Here is a 20,131-nt window from a genome sequence, read left to right on the forward strand (position 1 = left end):
CAGCCGATGTAAATTAGCACTTTCGATTAAGACTTTATTCAAATATACATTGGGAATTACAAACAAGACTTACAGCGCTGTTGATCGGCTGATTGCAGATGGATATATTCCAGCAATAACAAATATTCCCGCACAATGCAACAGTGGCGATTATGACGCGCTGATCTAATTTTGCGTCACTCTTTGACACTACATATTTTCGACAGCTAATCCACGATCATTCTATTGCGAAATTAAATAATTGGCTAGAAGAGACTGGCGGCCAAACTTGGCCGATTGAGGAGGTAGCACCGGCGGTCATTCAAGCACTACTTAGCGGCCATGGCCGCAGGCTGCTTTAAGGCTTGACAGTAGGTTACATCATTATAACATAGGCTTGTCGTTTTTTAGAAATGCAAATCCGGGACGCATATAAAACTGCAAATAATCTTAATGTAGGCCTAATACAAAATAATTTAATGCAACTATAATTATTTAATATGGGAAAATTACCAATATATTTAAGCCTATTTCTCCAACGAAAGCAAGGGAACTTAACAATATTTATGAGCACATGAATCAGGCCTAATAATATTTTTCTGTGCTAAGTACCTTTTTCGAAAGTAAGCTACAGTGTTAGATTTTATCTTTTCATAAAATTCACTACATGTCAAATCAACATTAATTTTGCAAGTGAGGAGAGCTTTGACATTCTGTTCTAGCATTTGGCCTCTGTCATCAGACCACATATTGTTCATAATTGAAAAAAATTGTTCAACTGGTGCTGATGTCCCAGGCAAGCAAAACGCAAACTCGACAAGGTTTTGAAAGTTTGGAATGGTTATGTTTTTGTTAAAGTTTACTTTTGTTCAAGAGATGTCGTTGCATTTTGCCATGATTCTTTCCTCTCACTCTTAGACATCTATTTCTTTACCAAAACGTGCTCATCGAAAAAGAAGTCGATGTTGATCATTTGCTTCTGAAACATTTTGTTGATATTTTCCGCAGACCTACTTGAGAAAGAATTGTGATGACTCGCTCAAGATTTTTTTTTTGCAAATCTCAAATTGAAAACTCCGGAACAAATTGGTTAACCGGGCGAGACAACGGGCAAGGTCTTAAAATCGGGACTGTCCCGGCTAAACCGGGACGTATGGCAAGCCTATTATAACATAGCATGATGCCCTTCTTTGCATACCGGATACTTGTATGCTATCATTACTCAACACATAGTGAGCTGATAGATTAGCATTATCGCTATATCTTATCTTAAAACTTGAAAAAAAATTGGCCTTTTAGTAAACAAAAGTGCCCTTTTTTCGTAATCTTGCCCCCCCAGTCAAAAATCGTTCCGGCGCCCCTGGGCTTAACTGTTGTTTCTTGGATTACATTAAGAAGCAAATGTTGCATGATAGCAGATAAAAACATTGGCCTTCTGAGCATTTTTAATTCAATGAAGAAACCAGTTTTCTAGCTTGCCTTAACAGTTTCAAAAGTTGTGGAATTTTTGCCAATTTAGGAGGTCACATGACCATTCGGGCATTTAGCCACCTGGGTGCAAGTTGCGCATGACCAAAGTCAATTTGAAAATTGTTTTTAGGCCTAAACGCTACTTTTAAGACATTTGCAATCAGACTAGGTGCAACAGCAACCAATTAATGTCCAACACTTACCATACACCAGGGATGCCAGCAACAAATTTCTAATAAACTTAGATTGTGTCCTAAAAAAAACCTAGATGAGGCAAAAAAACCCAGGTCCAGAAAATATGTAGTAGGCTAAAGCGGTTAAAAAAAAGGCAGTGGCTATTTGACCGGCTCCGGTCTTTGAATCTGAAACACTATTTGACCGGTCATGACGTCATTACATAAGTACTTTTTTCTTTTTCTCTTTCAAAGCAAAAGACGTGAAGCGCCGATATAAAGTTCTAAATTTAACACGTTTCCTTCAACTCAGTCCGTGGCGCATACGTTGCGCCCCGGTTGCCATTCTAGAGGGGATGAGTTCGATACTATCTGGAAGCATTGACTTTTTTTTTATTTTTTTTAATCTAAACTTAGAACCGAAGCGCATTTTTGTGGTCAATTTTTAATTTGAGTAGCCTACAGCCCATTTTTTTATGTCTTTTCAAATGTGAGTAATAAAGTTAGAGTTTTTTTAATTTGCTGGAATTTGAGAATTTCTCTGGGTAATTTTCCGATCGTCATAAGTGACCGTGTTTGCTGAACGACCCTACATTTTTGCTCTCAAGTTAGTTATATTTTTTAAAGAAGTATTGTAGAGGCTATAACTAACTTGAGAGCAAAAATGTAATTTTCTTTTAAAAAAAATGGACGATTGGAAAATTGGACCATTTATCACGATCGGAAAATTACCAAGAGAAATTCTCAAATTCCAGCAAATTAAAAAAACTCTAATTTTATTTCTCACATTTGAAAAGACATAAAAAAATGGGCTGTAGGCTACTCAAATTAAAAATTGATCACAAAAATGCGCTTCGGTTCAAAGTTTAAATAAAAAAAAATGAAAAAAAAGTCAATGCTTCCAGATAGTATCGAACTCATCCCCTCTAGAATGGCAACCCAAGACGCAACGTATGCGCCACGGACTTAGTTGAAGAGAGCGGGTTGAATTTAGAACTTTATATCGGCGCTTCACGTCTTTTGCTTTGAAAGAGAAAAAGAAAAAAGTACTTATGTAATGACGTCATGACCGGTCAAATAGTGTTTCAGATTCAAAGACCGGAGCCGGTCAAATAGCCACTGCCTAAAAAAAACCTGCGTGTGCTTTTAGCACCATTTTAAATCATTACACAGAAGCCTCAGAAAGCTGCAAATAGTAACACGTATGTCGTATATATAATTATACAATATACATGCTTATCATTATGTTGGTATCATTATGGTAGTAGTTAATATATATGGAATATAACTATATACAAAAACAAGAGCTTGGTAGGCCTATAAGGGCTCACAGCAAAGATTTTGGCTCAAAATTGCCTTCATGGTAAAGCGTCTGGCTAGCAAGGTTCAGTGTGTGTTTAACCAAAATTTCTAAAACTGACTAGATGTATGAGTGTATAGGCTAGCCATTAAGGTTAGTTTTGACTTTTGAACTAAACTTTTGCTGTGTGAGTTGTAGACTGTGGCTGAGGAGAATCATCATGCCTGCTTACAGTTTGGTGTACAGCTAAATTGGTTCTTAGCAATAAACCCTGCTTAGCCTTTTTCATTTGAACATAACGTTGAAAAGAATAACTCAAACTCACAATAAATAAATGTTCAGTAACACAAATAGCTGTACTACTCCAATTTTTAGTCATTCACATTTTCATCAAGTTGGATCATTTCTTCAGCATCCTGTACCTCACTGACTGCAGTAGCTGATGCAAAAAACATTACGGTACCTTATCATTTTTGTGTTGCAGTGTGGACCACTTAGCGAGGATCCCAGTGCCTTAATACCGTGCAAGCTCTGTACAAAGTTAAAAACCAAAAAACCTAGATTTACCTAAATTTGAAAAAAAAACAACTTAAAACCCAGATGTGGTCAAAAAAACCCAGATCTAGGTGGAAAAACCAAGCTCTGGCATCCTTGCCATACACTATGAAAATACGGAAGCTTGGATATCTAATTTACTACGGCCAGGGTTACCAACACCCATCTTCGAAAAAAATTAGATCATGGAATCACTCAGAAGGACACAACTCATCATCCCGTTTTGTTTTTTATTTCCCGCCATCTAGGCAAAAAAAAAAACATTATCACTTGCTATGACATGGCAAGGATTTGGAAAAAGATAGAAGCTACAAAACGGGAACATTAAAGCATGGTCGAGAGAGAATGATTTACTAAATACAAGAATTTTGGCACGGTGGCAAGCATAGCCGTACGAGACCAGACCATTTTGGGGGGGCAGAACGTAAATTTGCCCAAATCTGCACGCTTTTATAGAAATTTCCCAAATATAATGTATGTGGTGCATGATAACAGTAAAAAACTAACATAACAAGATCGCCAGCTAGCTAGAATTTCTTACCAAAGTAATCAAGATAGAACAACTGAATTCATCTTTGAAGATACCTTGCTTGTGCATTTTATCGATGCTTCTGCACTTTGGCACGGTAAGTATGAGTAACAAATATTGTTTTACACACCACAAATAAAAAACAACCCCACTTAAAATAAATGAATATATTATGATTGGTTTGAGATTATATATTTCAGCAGCAACATTTAACATGACACAGTTGCATAAACAAACTAACTATTTTTTTTATTATTTTGGAGCGCAAATGCATCATTTTAATTTGGGTAGTTTTATAAAATTAACCAAACAAAGCTAAGCAACTCCACAACATTCCTATTACATTTAACAGGTATAACGTTTTTTTGTTAAATGTTGTGGTGTCGCTTAGCTATGTCCGTTTATGGTTGAAAAAGTACTGTAACTTAGTTGCCCAAATCAAGATGATGCATTTATGGATATTATGAAAAAAAATTAAAGACTTTGTAAATTTTGATACCGAGGCAACTACATCATGCCAATTTGGGCAGTTTTATAAATAGACTATGATCAAATAATTTCATATTTTTTTGTTGCCCAAATCTTGTTGTTGTTGTTTTATTATCTTTATCCTGCATTGCGGGAAAGCGGACTTGAGCGCTATGCATCGGTGTACGCCTTCCGACGTACACCTGACCCACGCTGCAGCCGACGGCATTGTCTGTTTCCGGTTGTCTACTCTACTTATGATTGATTGATTGATTGAATCTTTATCCTCGGACTGGGAAAGCTTCTTGCAGAGCTTAATCCTGGCAGTTTCGCATACTTGTAGAGGCTTTGAATCACTGACGCAGGCCCGGTCACCGAGATTGACAGAGTGAAGTTTCCGATTGTTGAAGGCTTGTTGTCGGGGAATTATTCCATCCATTAGATGCCGCTGAATGGAGAGCAGCCCTTAACGTGCGTTGCTCAAGCGCAAGTTGCTCAAGCTTAAATTTGGTACTACCCATTACTCGAAATCGATCACTGGGTAGAGGCAATTATCGTAAAGTTTCTTGCCCAGAGAAACAACAACAAGTGCGGGTGGCTGGAGTCGAACATGCAGGCTCTCGACTGCGAGCCCAACGCGCTAACCACTCGGCCACTGCTGCCGACAAACGATACAGTTATGTACATGGGAAAAATTAAGTTTAAGTATTAAAAGTATTCACCAGATTTATATAAATTCATATTTTGTAGTTGCCCAAATCAACACGATACATTTGTGAAAATTAATAAAATTATCTATAGGCTATAGCAAATTTTGCGTTTTGATTTGGGCAGTTTCACAAAAGTAATATAAACATATTTTGGTGGCTGCCCAAATTGGCATGATGCAGTTAGTTAAATGCAGTTCGTACTTACAGTTTGATCATCATGCAATACAATACATCAATACGGGTGTACCAAATGGAAATTTTGCGGCACATTTCTTGTTCAAATAAGAGGCTGTAGCCTACTTAGTTTGATAGAAAAAGATATTAATTTACAGTTTTTCTTAATTCATGCAATTTTGTAGCTTTTCATATAGCAATTTTTGCCCTAATAATTGCAAGATTTTGCCCGGATTTGCGACGTTTTGAAACGGGCAGCTGCCCCCCCTGCCATCCTGGCTCGTACGGCTATGGTGGCAAGTCGCAACACCTTGAAAAATTAAGAAAGTTGAAACAAATAAATTAATAAACAAATCTCAAATTGGTGTTGATAAGCTTGAAAAAAAAATCTCGATATACAATAGTCATGTTTGTCGGCAGTGTTTTATCATCAAGAGTGTGATAATTGGTCACAGCGGTAAACCATAATCTCTTCGTGGGAAAATTGTAACATAAAGTTCCCGGAACCGTTTGTCTGCATATAGTGACCGAAAAGGAAACACTTCTTGAAACGTCTATTCTTAAAGTGTATTCCTGTAAAATTAGCCCGCGGCTATCGAAATGGAGATGCAATGCCTACACCTCAAAACTGTCACTACGATACAGATTACTTGGATAAAAGACGGAGAATTTGTCCAGTTAGCAAGCACCAAATAAACCAGTTAAATGTGCGACCGACTTCCAACAAACAACTTCGAGAATGAATCAGAAAAATTTGTGATAACTCAAAGGCACGAGAGCAGTAGCGCGACGCAACATTTCATGTTTAAACCGGTTTCAACAGGTTTGACACGAGTCTTACGGACGATGGTGCAATTTTGGCTCATGTTTTAGGAATTTCCATGACGTAATATTCAGTAGACCCGAACGGTTTCTACATGACGTTTGACCAGGCGAACAACCGTCTGGAACAATAATATTCTAGTAAATATTTTAAATTCAACTCAGTTGTTTTTATTTCTGGCCATCACAGCAAAAACAATACACGTCAACATGGCTAAGGTAGAAGCAATAAAACCTGAACGTTAAAACGCGCTTGAGACCAAAATAAGTTAGCCTATAGGTTTTATTTGTATTAAATGTTTATTTCCCTGATAACAGCAGTCAGCAGATACGCTGCTGGCGCAACAAAGCTTCGATGGCACCATAGATCTACCTACATATTTTGGTAACTGAATTAGAGCGCCCCCTAGCGAACACAAACCGTGACAGTTGCATTCGGAGAAGATAAAAATGTATGCAAACCGCGAAATTCAAATAAGAAAGGTTGACTTCAAAATTGGAATTGGTTAGCTGGCTTTAATAGCCTAAATTGTTACATGGTGTATAAATAATGCAAAATTACTCAGGCCAATGTTTCACACTTTATAATTGGAACAACATGGTATCCTATTCCTAGGAATTATGCAAGTGAAGTCTCTTTCCCTTTTGTTGGTGTCAAATTTGTATGTTTACGGTACTATGCGGTTCTGTGCATGTTTGCGCCAGCAGCAAAGAATAAAAAAAAAAATTGAATGGAGTCTTTTTTGTTTGATGCCAAAATGAACACAGTTAACTAAATGACTGCATAACTGTCTTTTGCTGCTTCCAGCTGTCTATTGTGTTGTACCTTTAAAGTACATTGTAATGCGGCTGTGCAACTCTGTTGTATGTTGTCACAATGGACAGTTGGACACACAATAAAGTCAGTGTTATTATTGTCACAAGTAGAAAGTTTAAGTAATGCAGGAAGTTAATTAAGTAGCCAAATTATAACAGAGTAGCAGTTCTAATGTCTTCTAGTTTTAGAATCATTTTGCAACTGACTAACCTGTAATGGTTATCACACATCTTAGTCATACCGTAGTCTTTGACGCTATGGTTTTCTCAGCACTTGAGCATAAAGTTTGCTTTTTTCTTTATGGCTTGCTGGTTCTTCAACAACAACAAAAAAGCATCATAATTTGCCATCTTTTGTGTCAACGTCTGGCATGTAACTGCAGCATATCAGTAAAAAGCTTGTGTGTGAAATTCTATTGGATCTCAGTTTTGACACTGGTCAAAAGCATTTTTTGACACATTTTAATAGTTTAAATTCAAAGCAGCTCATTCAATGATTGTATTTATTTGCTAATGATAGGCCTAATGATATAAATAGTCATTCACAGGAAGTCTAACTTTTAGATGGGATAACATCTTTTGATGTCAACAACCAAAATGGCAGCAAAAGGTCACCAAAGTTACCTGCCAGCCAAGACTTTTGAAATATAAATTATAAAATTGAAATGTTTCATTTGTGTTGAAATTTATGAAGTTGTCTCTGGTGAATATGGTCCTGTCTGTCAAAGGCAGTTGTATGCAATCTTCATCGCACACCTGTTTTCTCTAGTTACATTCAGTCAAATTTTGTTTTAGTGTATCATAATTATTTACGAATATATAGTTTCGGGAATGACTTATCATGTGTAATTATGTTTTCACTGCTAATGAGAAGGATTGGTGACTACAAACTTACAATGATACTCTCTAAAGAAAGCGTTCTTGTATTTACTTGGTTGTTTTATATTTATTATGTAGGTTATCTGGCAGCTTAATTTATATGCTTGAAATCATTTTGTCATAATCGTCTGATATTCAAACTTCACAAAAGATGTCATTGGAAATTACTGAAAAGTGGATTATAGAAAGAATTCAACTAGAACATGACAATTTGGGTACGTTAAGACAGTAAAAAAACATGTGCATTATTTATACAAAAAGTATAGATGACTAATCAATAATCATACAACATGTTATAACTTTTGTTAAAGCTTTGTATTGGCTGTTCTTAATTGCAAATAGGTGTTGATGATTTTCCTCAACAGAGTGCTTTAAATGATAATATTTGTGAAAAACATTCAGTTGTTTGCTTTGCTTTGGAAGCTTCGCATGTGCTGTCAATTTTTATTTGATGCACAAACACAATCATGTTCAAAGAAATTTTCCTGTCATATGTTATCTACTCAACTGTTAGCATGTAACATTGCATCTGCAATACCACATAAGCACATTTTTATACTTAAAGCCTAGTCAACATGAACGGATCATATGCACTTAAAAATTCACAGTTCAACGATGCTTTACTGTGATGTAACAATAAATTATATATACTTGCAATGACAGATAGATTTATTGATTGTGCATGGCTTTTATTTGTCTGATGAAGTCAACTGTACATTAGAATTATGACAAAAATGAATTGGTTTCGTTTGATTCACCAATTTGTTTGCTGTATCAACATCTGGCAAGCTGGATTTGGCCTGCATCATTAGTTTGTCCAATGGTCGTGTCTGCTCGTAAGGAAAGCAATGTTACTGTTTTTTTCATTTTTATATTGCTAAGTTTTTTTTCAGATGATGTCAAGTCACTTTCCCTACCTGGGACCTACCATGAGAAAATCACTGGACTTGGATTTTCACTTCAAAATTTTACACGTTTGCAGCAGTTGAATTTGGCTAAAAATCACATAACGTCATTAAAAGTAATAACAATTTTTATGTTTCTTGCATGATTTGTCAAAACACAGACTTTGTAATTTTGAATGTCCCTCATTCCCTGTGACATGTGATGTGAAATGTTAAGTAGCCTAATAAATGAAAAAGTAGTAAGTTTCACAACATAACTTGGTTAAAATCAATATCTATTGGATGTACCATTGTTGCATGAAAAAGATACAAATAAAGGGGACACATTTTAAATTATAAGATAGTTAATTGCAGTTATCATTAATATCAGTTTAAGTTAGCAAAAAGCTAGGTGTCCAGAAAAGTGAATTTATTTTTTTAATTTCCTACATGCTTTCTGTAAGAAAAGTGTAATTTTTTTGTTAAAGAACTCTGTGCATCACTTGCATAGTTTTCAAGTAACAATATTTCTTTTCATATACATGTTTTGCTTACAGGGTTTGGAGCATCTGACATTGTTGGAGCAACTTAACTTGTATTACAACAAGATACAAGACTTGAAGGAGATATTCCGATTGCGCAAGAACAGAAACTTAAGAGACATTGATTTGCGGTTAAACCCGGTTACTGGAAATGAACCTGATTATCGCCTGTTCATTGCCCATATGTTACCACTTCTACGGAGATTAGGTACTGTATAGTTATTAAAATTGTTTTCATTAGGGAATAGGGATGTGGGGAATGGGCTATACTTTTTCTTGTCAATTGTGTGACCCAGTGCCCAGAAGTGATTTCTCACGACTGATGCTCTGAAAATTATCGGTTCAACATAAGGATAAGACTGTTTCTCGGCAAGACTCCAAATGGGGCATACCCAGTTACCCACTTCATCTAAATCTTTATCAGCTGGAAAGCGACAAATTGTCCTTTTTAGTCTGCTGTGCCATCTATGTTTATGCGCTGTTTCAAATGTCATTTAATTACAATATTGCATTTAAATTCATTGCAATATATTAATGTTGGATTTATCAGCGATGATAAAAAGAATATGTTGTAATGCATTGTATCTTTCCAAACATTGCAATGCAGGTTCTCTTGACATTTCGTTTCGTGTATTTCAGACGATCGCCCCGTCCGTGACAGCGAGAGGAAAGCAGCTTTGATGCACTTTTCATCCAATGATGTGAGTATAATATTGCTGAAACAATGCCGGAAGAAATTTTTTAAGGTGTTAACTGGCTCATACTACTACAAATACAAATTGTCTTAGCAGCAAAGTGCATCGCCACATACTGCATAGCGACATAGCTGCAGAAACTTTCATCAGCCTACTCGTTTTTGCATGATTCCTGCTAGACCAACAGCAAGAATTAAAATTTATGACTTTCAGACAACAAATATGTTTTCCTGTGATGAAGACAAAGAAGCCGGCAGTGCTGGACCCTCCAAGTCTCGCCAACCACGTGTTGCTTACGTGAAAAACATCGTTCAGAAGCCTTCAGGTGATCATGTTCTTTAGTCAACCTCGAGGTGGCGTTTGTTTATCTTTTGTGGTCCTTGTTGGCGCCCGCTGTAGCCTACCCCACAACTTACAAATTGTGTTGATTGTATGTAATAGTATATGATTGAACATTGTATAAAGCAATTTTTTTACTTCACTCAAGCATTGCTGAGATTTTAGCCATCAGATGTCTGTTTTTCAGCTGTGATACCGTAGTACTGCGTAGCGCTATGATCTATTATAGTATTTGCAATTTTTTCAATAATCTTCCCGTATGCATTGCATTATTTTGACCAACGACGATCCCCTCGAAGCAGATCTCTTACGACTTTCTTCGTTGGTTTATAAAAAAACATAAGTTTGTTGTGTTTGACTTTTGGTCTTTGACTAATTCTAATTTGCCAATAGCATGGTTGGACAACTTTTTCTGACAATAGACATTAAACACGCCTCTTCATTGCTGTGTCGTTGCAATGAACGCACCGACTATGTACAATATTTTCATTCATCAGTTGTTCAAGATGACGACACGGTCACTGACGTCATTGACTACGTCAACAAAGGAATGAGAAAAGGTGAAAGTTCAACTGCGACGAGATCATCCAAACCTTCTTCTGAATTGCACACACAAGATGGTAGGTGCAGAATGCAGGGCGTTACCTCAGTTTATTTTCTAAGCCAGCGACGTGAACATTTTTTTTGGGCTCATTGATGCATTTTTGTTGTCATAATCCAAAAAAGAGAAACCAGAATGATAATAGGCTACTCATGCGGGAACAAAAAATAAAACTGGATGAAACCACAATGATCACTATTAAACGTGCACGCCATACAGGGGTCTGCTACTATTCGGTGAGTTCCTAACCTCTAACCCCTAACCCTAAAACGGCAATGATAATTAGGCTACGGTACCCGATAATTTAAAAAAAAAATTGAAAAAATCCCCCGTTAAAGGATCGGACTCACCGAATCGGACTCACCGAAACGGGCCATTCCGCCATACAGGGCAAAAAGTTATGAACAAACGACAATACGTACATCATGGCTACCATGTCTGGCATTTTACGTTAAGACATACATTTGTACCGGCATAGTACAGTATATCATGATCAACCAATTGAAATCTCTTGAAATACAACGAACCCCTCAATCAAGTCTTATAGAATGGTCATGGCCTTCCTTCTCTGTGCGCCTGGTGCTTTAATTTTTTTATCTATTGTTGATACAATTTACACATTACTTTCAAAACAACATGTAAACACCACTTAGTCAGTCACATTTGTGTCGTCTACTCATTTTTTTATCTTTTGATGTGTCGCATGGTACCGCCTCTTGTAAAACCTTGGTGTAGGCAATCGGATTAAACCACCAGTGGTATTCAAAAAGTTAATCCGTAAACAGTCACTTGAAACTTCCAATCGCATTGTTATTCATACCCCACCCTACCAGATCAGATCAATTTGACAATGCGCTCATAAGAGAGAGTCGTTGCGTTCTTTTTTGTTAACCCAAGCCAACAATAGATTGTTGTTCTTTCAAGCGAATAACCGTTAAGTCAAACTTCATTTAAGTGTGGCAGAAGCGTTGGCTGTGTGGTCGAGATTTGAATTTATTGGATAAGAGTGGATGTTAGCTCAGGATTGTCCTATTGAAGGTGATTAATTAATAAGAAAATCGTATGTGAACGCCAGATAGTTTTTTATGTGTTAGTTGAGAATGTGAAACTAATGTAAAAATAACGGTTTAAAGACGCAAGTGGCTTGTCCCAGTAAGATAAGAGTTAAGAATGAAGGAAAGTTGAAGTGCTTTCGTTGTTTGTTTGTTTGTTCTCACGGCGTGAAAACAACACGTAGCGTAATTATTGTGAAACTTGCGTTAATTGACGTCATCTTCAAAATGACACCAACTAGTTGTTTTATTACCGTTTTGATGGACATTACAATGGTTTGTAAACTGCAACGCTTAGTTGGTTGCTGTAGTACTAGTAACGGTTATATCATTGTGTGAAAAGTCTTCTGTTTATCAACAGAATGAACAAGTAATAATAATTAATAGGCAAACAAACGTTTACCAGGATTTTGATCTTTTTGTTCAATATTGCCTGTTACTAAAATTAACTATACAGTACACTTGCATGGTTGTGCATACACCAAGCATGCGTAATAAGTGATATTGATAGATATATTATTATATAAAAGGTATTATTAAGCTTAAAAGTAGGTTATTATAAAAAAAAGTATATTTAGCATATTTTTATCAATCCGAATCTCACTCTGAAAAATTAACGTTATCCAGGGTTGTTGTCTCAGCAGAAAACTTATGTAATTGTAATGTATAGTTAATACTGCTGAATGCAACTACTGTACATTGAAACTAAGATAAGTTAGCCCAATTAAACAAGTGCTTATACAAGCGAGAAAGTTCCACAGATAGGCGATTTTGATAGTTTGTACTGGTTAAAAGCGGTTTGATCACACAGGTTTCATTAGATATTTTTTATACCCAAACTTTGACAACATAACGAGGTTCTCTTTCTTTTTACGTTTTGTGTTCATACGGTGTGCTGCAGCAGGTTCTTTTTGAGCAAAATTGCAATAGAAAGAAGGTTTTACTTTGTGCCCTAAGACAAAGCAACCAGCAAAAATTGCCATTTTTATCGTTTCAACATCCAGTGACGTTAAGCAACACTTTCCCAGTTTGATAATTGTGTTGATTTCAGTGTAATGCTTCAGTCGTCAGTAAAACCTTTAACTTTGAAAAAATATCTATAACAAACTGTTTTTAAAGACTTGGTTCGAATTGTTCGGAAACAAACTGAAGAAGAAGAACGCAAGCTGTCGGCTGGAGGGGCTCTCAGGTGAGTGCTGTCTAGAGGTTTTGGTTATCCAAGCAAACATTGGCAGCCTCAGTCCCAGCCAACAACCAGTCCTTTTTGGCTGGGCAGATGCTCAAATGACAACGAGAGATAGACTACCAGTGTCAAAAGAAACTTTTTTTTGCTTGAATAATAATAAGCTTTTCTGTTTTTGTTATTTCTTTTATTGCAATTCAGTTTAATTTGTATATTATCGTTGTTGCATTGCTTTCCACTCAGGGTCGCTTTCGCAGAAGACAAAGTGGGAGATGATCATTTGAAGTTTCAAGACGAAGAGTCCGCATACACACAATTTCAAAGTCTCGCCCACTTCACACCCCACCCTGGTAGGTCGTCACCAACCGTTTTTGAATTATTTTGTACTGAAAAAAGCTGCTGAATGCAAGTAAAATAGTTCATTTGTTAGTTAACAACGTCTACAGACGTTAAATCGATCTAAAAAGCGCCTGGTTTGCTGTCGTAGAATGGAGCGTATGTTATTTTTTCAATATTTATAAAAAAAATATTACAAACAATGATATTTATTGATAAAATTATTACAAATAATGATATTTATTGATAAAATTAGTACAAAAAAATTATTACAAACAATGATATTTATTGATAAAATTAGTACAAAAAATTATTACAAACAATGATATTTATTGATAAAACACAACCCATTTTGCAGGTTCAAACGACATCCCACCCACAGTGAATCCTGAGTCATCTGTTTCCATCCAATCCGACGCCATGAGCTCCAATGCGCACAAAAGTTTGCCAGAACGTACAAAACTCAGCTTCGGGGTGGGTTGCTCCTCAACGTTGATTCTATAAAATTTTGTTTTAATTAAAATCAATGGCATTCGTTGTTAAATTATCTTCGGTCAGTCAGATTCAGTGATCTTTCAAATTGTCATATCTTTGTGGGAGAGTATGAAGAAGGTTGTACCACTACTTTTCATTAATGGCCTTGCCAGGAAATGTACACATTTCTTCAATTTCTTGCAACGTCTTACCTAATTACTTAGCACTTGATTTATTTGGGTTAGGGTTTATATTAAGGCCTTCTACCAATGAAACCAAACCCTTTTCCAACAAACCTTAACTCAATCCCATCCTGCAAGTTTAATGTATCTTGAGTGTAAAGACTTGGTTCTTATTGCTCAACTACTTAAGCCCAGACAGCAAATCAATCGTTTTTTTACATTGATTTTCTAAGCCTAAGCATTGATTTTCTAAGCTAAATGTAAAAAACGGTTGCTTTGCTATTGGGTGGAGCTCGATAGCGATCGTTTTATGAACTGCGTCACCGTGTTACAGGATTCAACCGGAGCTGACGACGACGACAAGAAGCAAAATATAACTGAAAACAAATTCGTCGAATCTTTTCTTGATCTGGTCGACCGGTACTGGAATGGCTCAAAGTCTTTGCATTATCACCAGAAATTTCAAAGTGAGTCGAAGCAAAGTAAAAAGATTGCCCCAACTCTCTATATAGTTGTTTGCTTTTAACTTTATCGCATGATTCACAGCTGGATATGTATTTTTGACGGGGGCTGCCTGACTCGAAGACCGCCATGGCCACTTGGCTACTTCTTATTGTCATTAAGTTTAGAAATGTAGTTTGCAGTACCTTTAATTTGATTCTTATTTTTTGTCAAAGTTCTGTTGCGCGCGCTGTGTCATTTTTACTGTTATGTTTTATAAGAAATTGCACTACAAAATACATTATTATATCAATTTGCAACAAGTTATCAATGAAATGAAATGTCACGCTAAATCATCAATTGCTTCCGAGTTTTCGCTGCCCAAGCGTTGCTTCCTCAGAAAATGGATATTCAAATAGAAAGTGACATAAAATTACAGAATACTCACCGTTTTATTTTGGCGTGAAGTCAAGGAGGTTGCTTCTACAAATTTTCTCACAACATGGAAAAATCTTTACGCCGCTATTTTTACCAGGCATATTTAAGCTTATCTATTAGATAAGGCCACGCGGTGCCACAACTAAATTACGTCATAATGGAATAAAAATTACATTTTTCAAATCAGTGTCCAAAATCCCATCATACGCAAACCCGAACGTTTTTAATTTCGAAACAAAATGAAACACCCTATTATCTAATGTTAATCATGATGTCCAGGTTTACTGCACAAGCCTCTGGAAAACTTCGAAAAAGAACTCGCTACCACCAAACAAGTCCAAATCAAAGTAAGCAAAACCAAGTTAGCAAAATCAGCCTTTTTTTGCATTGACGTCTGCAGACGTTGAATCAGTGCAATAAAGACCGATTTTACTAGCAGGAAAGAAAATTATCCAAGGTCTACCGCGTGCAACTATTTCACTGCAACTTTACGACAGAGGGAAAGTACCTTGCAGATGTGAAAAGTTTTTCATTCATTCAAAAAAATTTGCTAGTTCAACATTTTATTCAAGTGGTTTGACATGAATTTACAACTTCACTATACAAACATATCAAGGTATTACTCGAATGCCTGATGTACTGAAAGGTTTACAAGAGCCACCTCAGTAACAAGCTCTCGTGAAACAAACGAAAAAGTAATTTTCTGTGGCATTTTCACACTTGAAGCGCATGTTTTTTTTAGCCCGTTTTTAAATATGTTTCCACATTGGTAAACTGTGTTGACTTGAAACCGTTGGGTAGTGCTGTCCATGGGCAGTCTAAAATCAAATGCTCAACGGTTTGCCTGCTTTTTTCGTATTTTGGACAAATTAGTGTGTTTTGATGGCCCCATCGATGAAGAGTGGTAACAGTCCGGCCACGTTGAAATTAAATTCTGAAATTCTAGCAACAATCATGCTGCTAAAAGCGAAACTCAATCTGTTACAACTTATCCATTCATTTCTGTTGCATGTTGAAAACCCTGTGATAAGTTTAAGGCCATCGAAAACTTACTCGTCAAACGACTTCGAAATTTGAGTTGTATTGTAGCCTACGTTATGAATATTTTTTGCTTGTTCTTATTGTTGTTGTTTTTTTCTACAAGGTTTTACACGACAAATTGTCCAACCAACAAAGAGAAATTGATGACTTGCGTAGTAAGTTGCGCAGTACATCAACAAAAGCACCGCAGATCAGCGAGGCTTCTGGAGAACTTCCCAAAGTGCATCAAGAACTGGTACGAACTCTTTAAGTGGCAAATTTGTTTTTGTACATTTATTTAACGTCTACAGATGTTGAATCAATCAATCAGCCAGTTTTTGTCTGAGTTCACGAAACTGGCTTTTTTCCTGAACTTTGGTAGCTATCATCTCCAAGTCATGGCTTCATGTCTAATTGATGTATCGCGCATGCCGTCCCATACCAAATCCTATAAACGGTTTTATCACTTCATTCAACGCTGTGAATTTACAACTAATTTCCCCAGACAGAAAATCAACCGTCTTTTACATTGATTCAATGTAAAAGACGGTTGACTTTATAATACAATTTTGGTAAAGAGGTGACTTTTTTCCATGTGTATGACCGAAAACGTTCGTAGTTTATAGTTTATGTTCAGTTTAATATATTATGTTAAATGCCGTGTGGTTGCTTAGTTTTATCTGTTTGTGGTTAATTTTATGTCTGGGACTGTCCAAAATCCAACTTTCCAAACTAGACGATGCAGCATTTTGTTTGCAATGCTCGGTAACCTAGCTTCCTGAAGGTGGACACAAAGATTGGTTTCCTTGCCTTCTCGTCCACTTAATCTATGTCTTCAACCACCGGGCGAAAGCCTGGATACGACAAAAAAACTCACAAATGCTGCAACGAACAAGGGTTAGCTAAACCCACGTCTTTTGGATTTATGATGAAGTTTGTTTTTAACGCCAAAGGCAACAAAATTTCGACAAACATGCAACTTAAGATATTTCTACTCCATTTCCACATTCGTTTATTGTTGGAACAGGAAAATACCAAGTCTCGGCTACAACTGACGATCAGTGATAACAAGATTCTTCGAGGAAAGATCGCCCAACTGGAATCGCAGTTGTCGGAAACTAAAGAAAAGGTTTGCTCAGATTTTGGTTCTGTTCAAGTCAGCTTCATTTCATCAACCAAATAAGTTGCATTCCTCAGCAGCTTGACAATAAGATGTGCAAATCTCCGTAGAAAAGTTTTTTTGAAACAAATTTAAAAATATTGATGAAATTGTAGTAATTTTAAGACTACCGAAAGGGACAGTTTGTCAGTTGAGTGATCTGGCTTTAATTTCATCTTAAAAGACAATTGGTACTGCTATTTTGCATTCATCAAATGCTGGCATTTGCACAACAATTTAACCTCTTAGTGTAATTTATTAGGAATCGCTTTCGCTATAGTAATAGCATCTTCAGCTTTCAAAGAATAATTTCGACAAACATTGAGTCCGAATTATCAAATGGCCAATGGCCATGTAGTAGATAAAGCGTGGCGCAATTTGTTTTCCTGACCTTTCCAGCAATTTATGCGTTGAAATTTTAATTTACTAATCGAATGTTAACTGATGTTAATTCAACGTCTATTTTCTGCCCACATCATCAAATTTCAAAATTCAACGTCTGCACACGTTGCATCAATGCGAAAGCGACGGATTGTGCTGTCTGGGTATAAACAATAATCCTTCTTCCAGGAAGATGCAGTGGATGGTGAGAAGATCTTCGAGCTGGAGCAACAGAAGAAAGAGTTGGTCCAGCAAGTGGCCGCTTTGAAGAGAAGTACAGAACAATACGAGAAGATCAGCCAGTTGGCCTCCATGTTACAAGATAGCCATCGGTGGGTATAGTTGAACCAGTGCATAGCCACAGTTTTCCATTCAACGGCACATAGTGGATGAAATAATTGAGAGACAATAGCACTATGTCAATAGGAAACATCATTCTTCGATCTCGCTAACAGGGCTCGTTTCAGAGTGTTAAAGCTTCTGCAAGTGTGCGAAGCTCATGATTTGATTACAGTAGGCTCCTTTATAAGACTTTCTTAGTCCGAAGATAAGGACTTTCACAATCAATCAACCAATATGTTTAACTTATTTGAATAGTATGCAACTATACCCTATGGCTGTTAAATCATAGCGTTATCATGGTATTACGTTCAGGAATGTCTATCACAGGAGTTATGTTTCTTGAGCTGACAAACTTATTTCTTTGGTTGTTTATACCCATTTGGCAAAATCATCATCCTATGTTCCATTTCCTTTTTACAGCTCTCTGGTGTCTACTAACGAGCATCTTTTAAGTGAATTAGAAGACACCAGGAGTCGTCATCAGGGCGAGATTGAGCAACTGAAGTGGAGCTACGACCAACTCCGTTCCACAAGCAAACTAACGAACGGTCACGTAATGAATGGTGAAGTGTGACTTGAAATGGCTTAATCTTGAACAAAAAGATACCATTTGTGCTAAAACGACGTTAACTTACTGAATTTTTAACGTATTATTCCAAACAAGCTGCTATTGTGATACGTGATATTGATTAGTGGCATAGCCCCGCTCAGTACTGTACGGGCGCTCTATCTAAAAGCAATCCACCGTGTAAATATTTAATCGCAGTTATGAAAATTTACATTGAACAAAATGTTCAGTTCGCTTTCTTCACAATATTGTACAAACAAAGTGTTGTTAAAATAGTCTTCCAATGTTTTTGTTCTACTGTACATCGTTTATGTTGAAGATATCGACAGCTTCACCTTTGCAGATTTACATGAATTTTTGTACAGTAATTGCCGTTCAGGCAGAAATTTAACTTGTTTGCATTGATTCAACGTCTGCAGGCGTTGAATCAGTGTAAAAAAAGGGATCATTTGTTGGATGGGTGTTTCCAATTTTTTTGAAGTTCTTTGATGGTCACTATTAGAGATCATCGAAATAACGTTAAAACAACGTGATTGACATCGGCAAAGACAGTCTGAAGACGTTGAATCGATGTAAAAAGGAGCAGATTTGCTGACTGGCCTGTTCAAGTGTTGCAACGTACTTCTGGAAAAACCCAACCAGTGTTGCAAGACGATCGTTTTGCGTCGTTTCAACGCTGCTACTTTTTTTATTGATACCTGTATAGTGTATAATATTGCTGCAAATCAAGTTGTCAAAAATAAAACGTAGCTTGAGGCAATTGAAAATGATGCAGTTTTGTTAGAATTATCAATATTTTAATTCTATCGATCTGTAGTTAATAATTAATTGTTTATTTTATTAAATTTATTTGCTAGCTAGTCTATACACATCAGTATTTTCCAAAGAGCATTGTTTATTCAAAATCAACGGTATAACCCCAATCGATCTGTAGTTAATAATTAATTGTTTATTTTATTAAATTTATTTGCTAGCTAGTCTATACACATCAGTATTTTCCAAAGAGCATTGTTTATTCAAAATCAATGCTTCACTAATTTGTATGAACGTACGGTGCATGAAACTCTTTCATTCCCGATCGCCTGTTCTGTTAAACTTGTCATTGCAGTAGATTCGTTTATAGATTATGTAATTTCTTCTAATCTTTGTCCTGCTTCGTCAAAAGAATCCCAGTTTCGAAGCTAGATATGAGTCACTTCAATATGGAGATATAATCGCGTGGTTCGATGAAGAACACATCTGTCAACTCATCTTTTAAAGAAACAGCCAGTTGTTGACTCACGTATGCTCAGCTACCAATCATATAGATTTGGTTTCAGGATATTTCACAAACCACAGCGGAAATGGAAATCATTTGCTAAGCTGATCCATTGAACAGTGAATACAGTCATCTTCTCTGGCATACGGCTGCTAACAGATTAGATATGAAACATGTTTTCAGTTTTCACGATTTTTTTATCGCATTAACGGCAGTCTACACAGATTATAGACTAGTGCATTTTTGTCAGATAGCCTATCGCCAGAGGTGGGCAGTAACTAGTTAAAAAAGTAACTAGTTACATAACTAGTTACTTTTTGAGTAACTGTAACTTCGTTACTTTTTTGAAAAAGTAACGATA

At 36.4% G+C, this 20,131-nt stretch overlaps 1 protein-coding gene across 1 annotated transcript; it reads left to right on the forward strand.

Annotated features, from left to right (window-relative positions):
* Window positions 1-7,968: 7,968 nt before the first annotated feature.
* LOC145772103 (centrosomal protein of 72 kDa-like) lies at window positions 7,969-19,896 on the forward strand. Its single transcript, XM_082583938.1, has 15 exons — window positions 7,969-8,090; window positions 8,769-8,896; window positions 9,317-9,509; window positions 9,941-10,002; window positions 10,210-10,321; window positions 10,833-10,955; window positions 13,108-13,177; window positions 13,415-13,521; window positions 13,866-13,981; window positions 14,498-14,630; window positions 15,322-15,389; window positions 16,187-16,318; window positions 17,090-17,191; window positions 17,792-17,934; window positions 18,365-19,896. Exons 1-15 carry the CDS (start codon window positions 8,027-8,029, stop codon window positions 18,516-18,518), a joined length of 1,707 nt encoding a protein of 568 aa, XP_082440064.1. The 5' UTR covers window positions 7,969-8,026; the 3' UTR covers window positions 18,519-19,896.
* The last annotated feature ends 235 nt before the right edge of the window (window positions 19,897-20,131 follow it).

This window comes from Aplidium turbinatum, chromosome 6 (genome assembly GCF_918807975.1).
Source record: "Aplidium turbinatum chromosome 6, kaAplTurb1.1, whole genome shotgun sequence".
Classification (NCBI taxonomy): Eukaryota; Metazoa; Chordata; class Ascidiacea; order Aplousobranchia; family Polyclinidae; genus Aplidium; species Aplidium turbinatum.

Bases quoted from the DNA above. Each gene is read 5' to 3' on its own strand.
- LOC145772103 (XM_082583938.1), top strand. From the start codon at position 8,027: ATGTCATTGGAAATTACTGAAAAGTGGATTATAGAAAGAATTCAACTA. The intron at 8,897-9,316 runs GTAATAACAATT...TTTTGCTTACAG, and splicing joins ATCACATAACGTCATTAAAA to GGTTTGGAGCATCTGACATT. The intron at 10,003-10,209 runs GTGAGTATAATA...TATGACTTTCAG, and splicing joins TGCACTTTTCATCCAATGAT to ACAACAAATATGTTTTCCTG.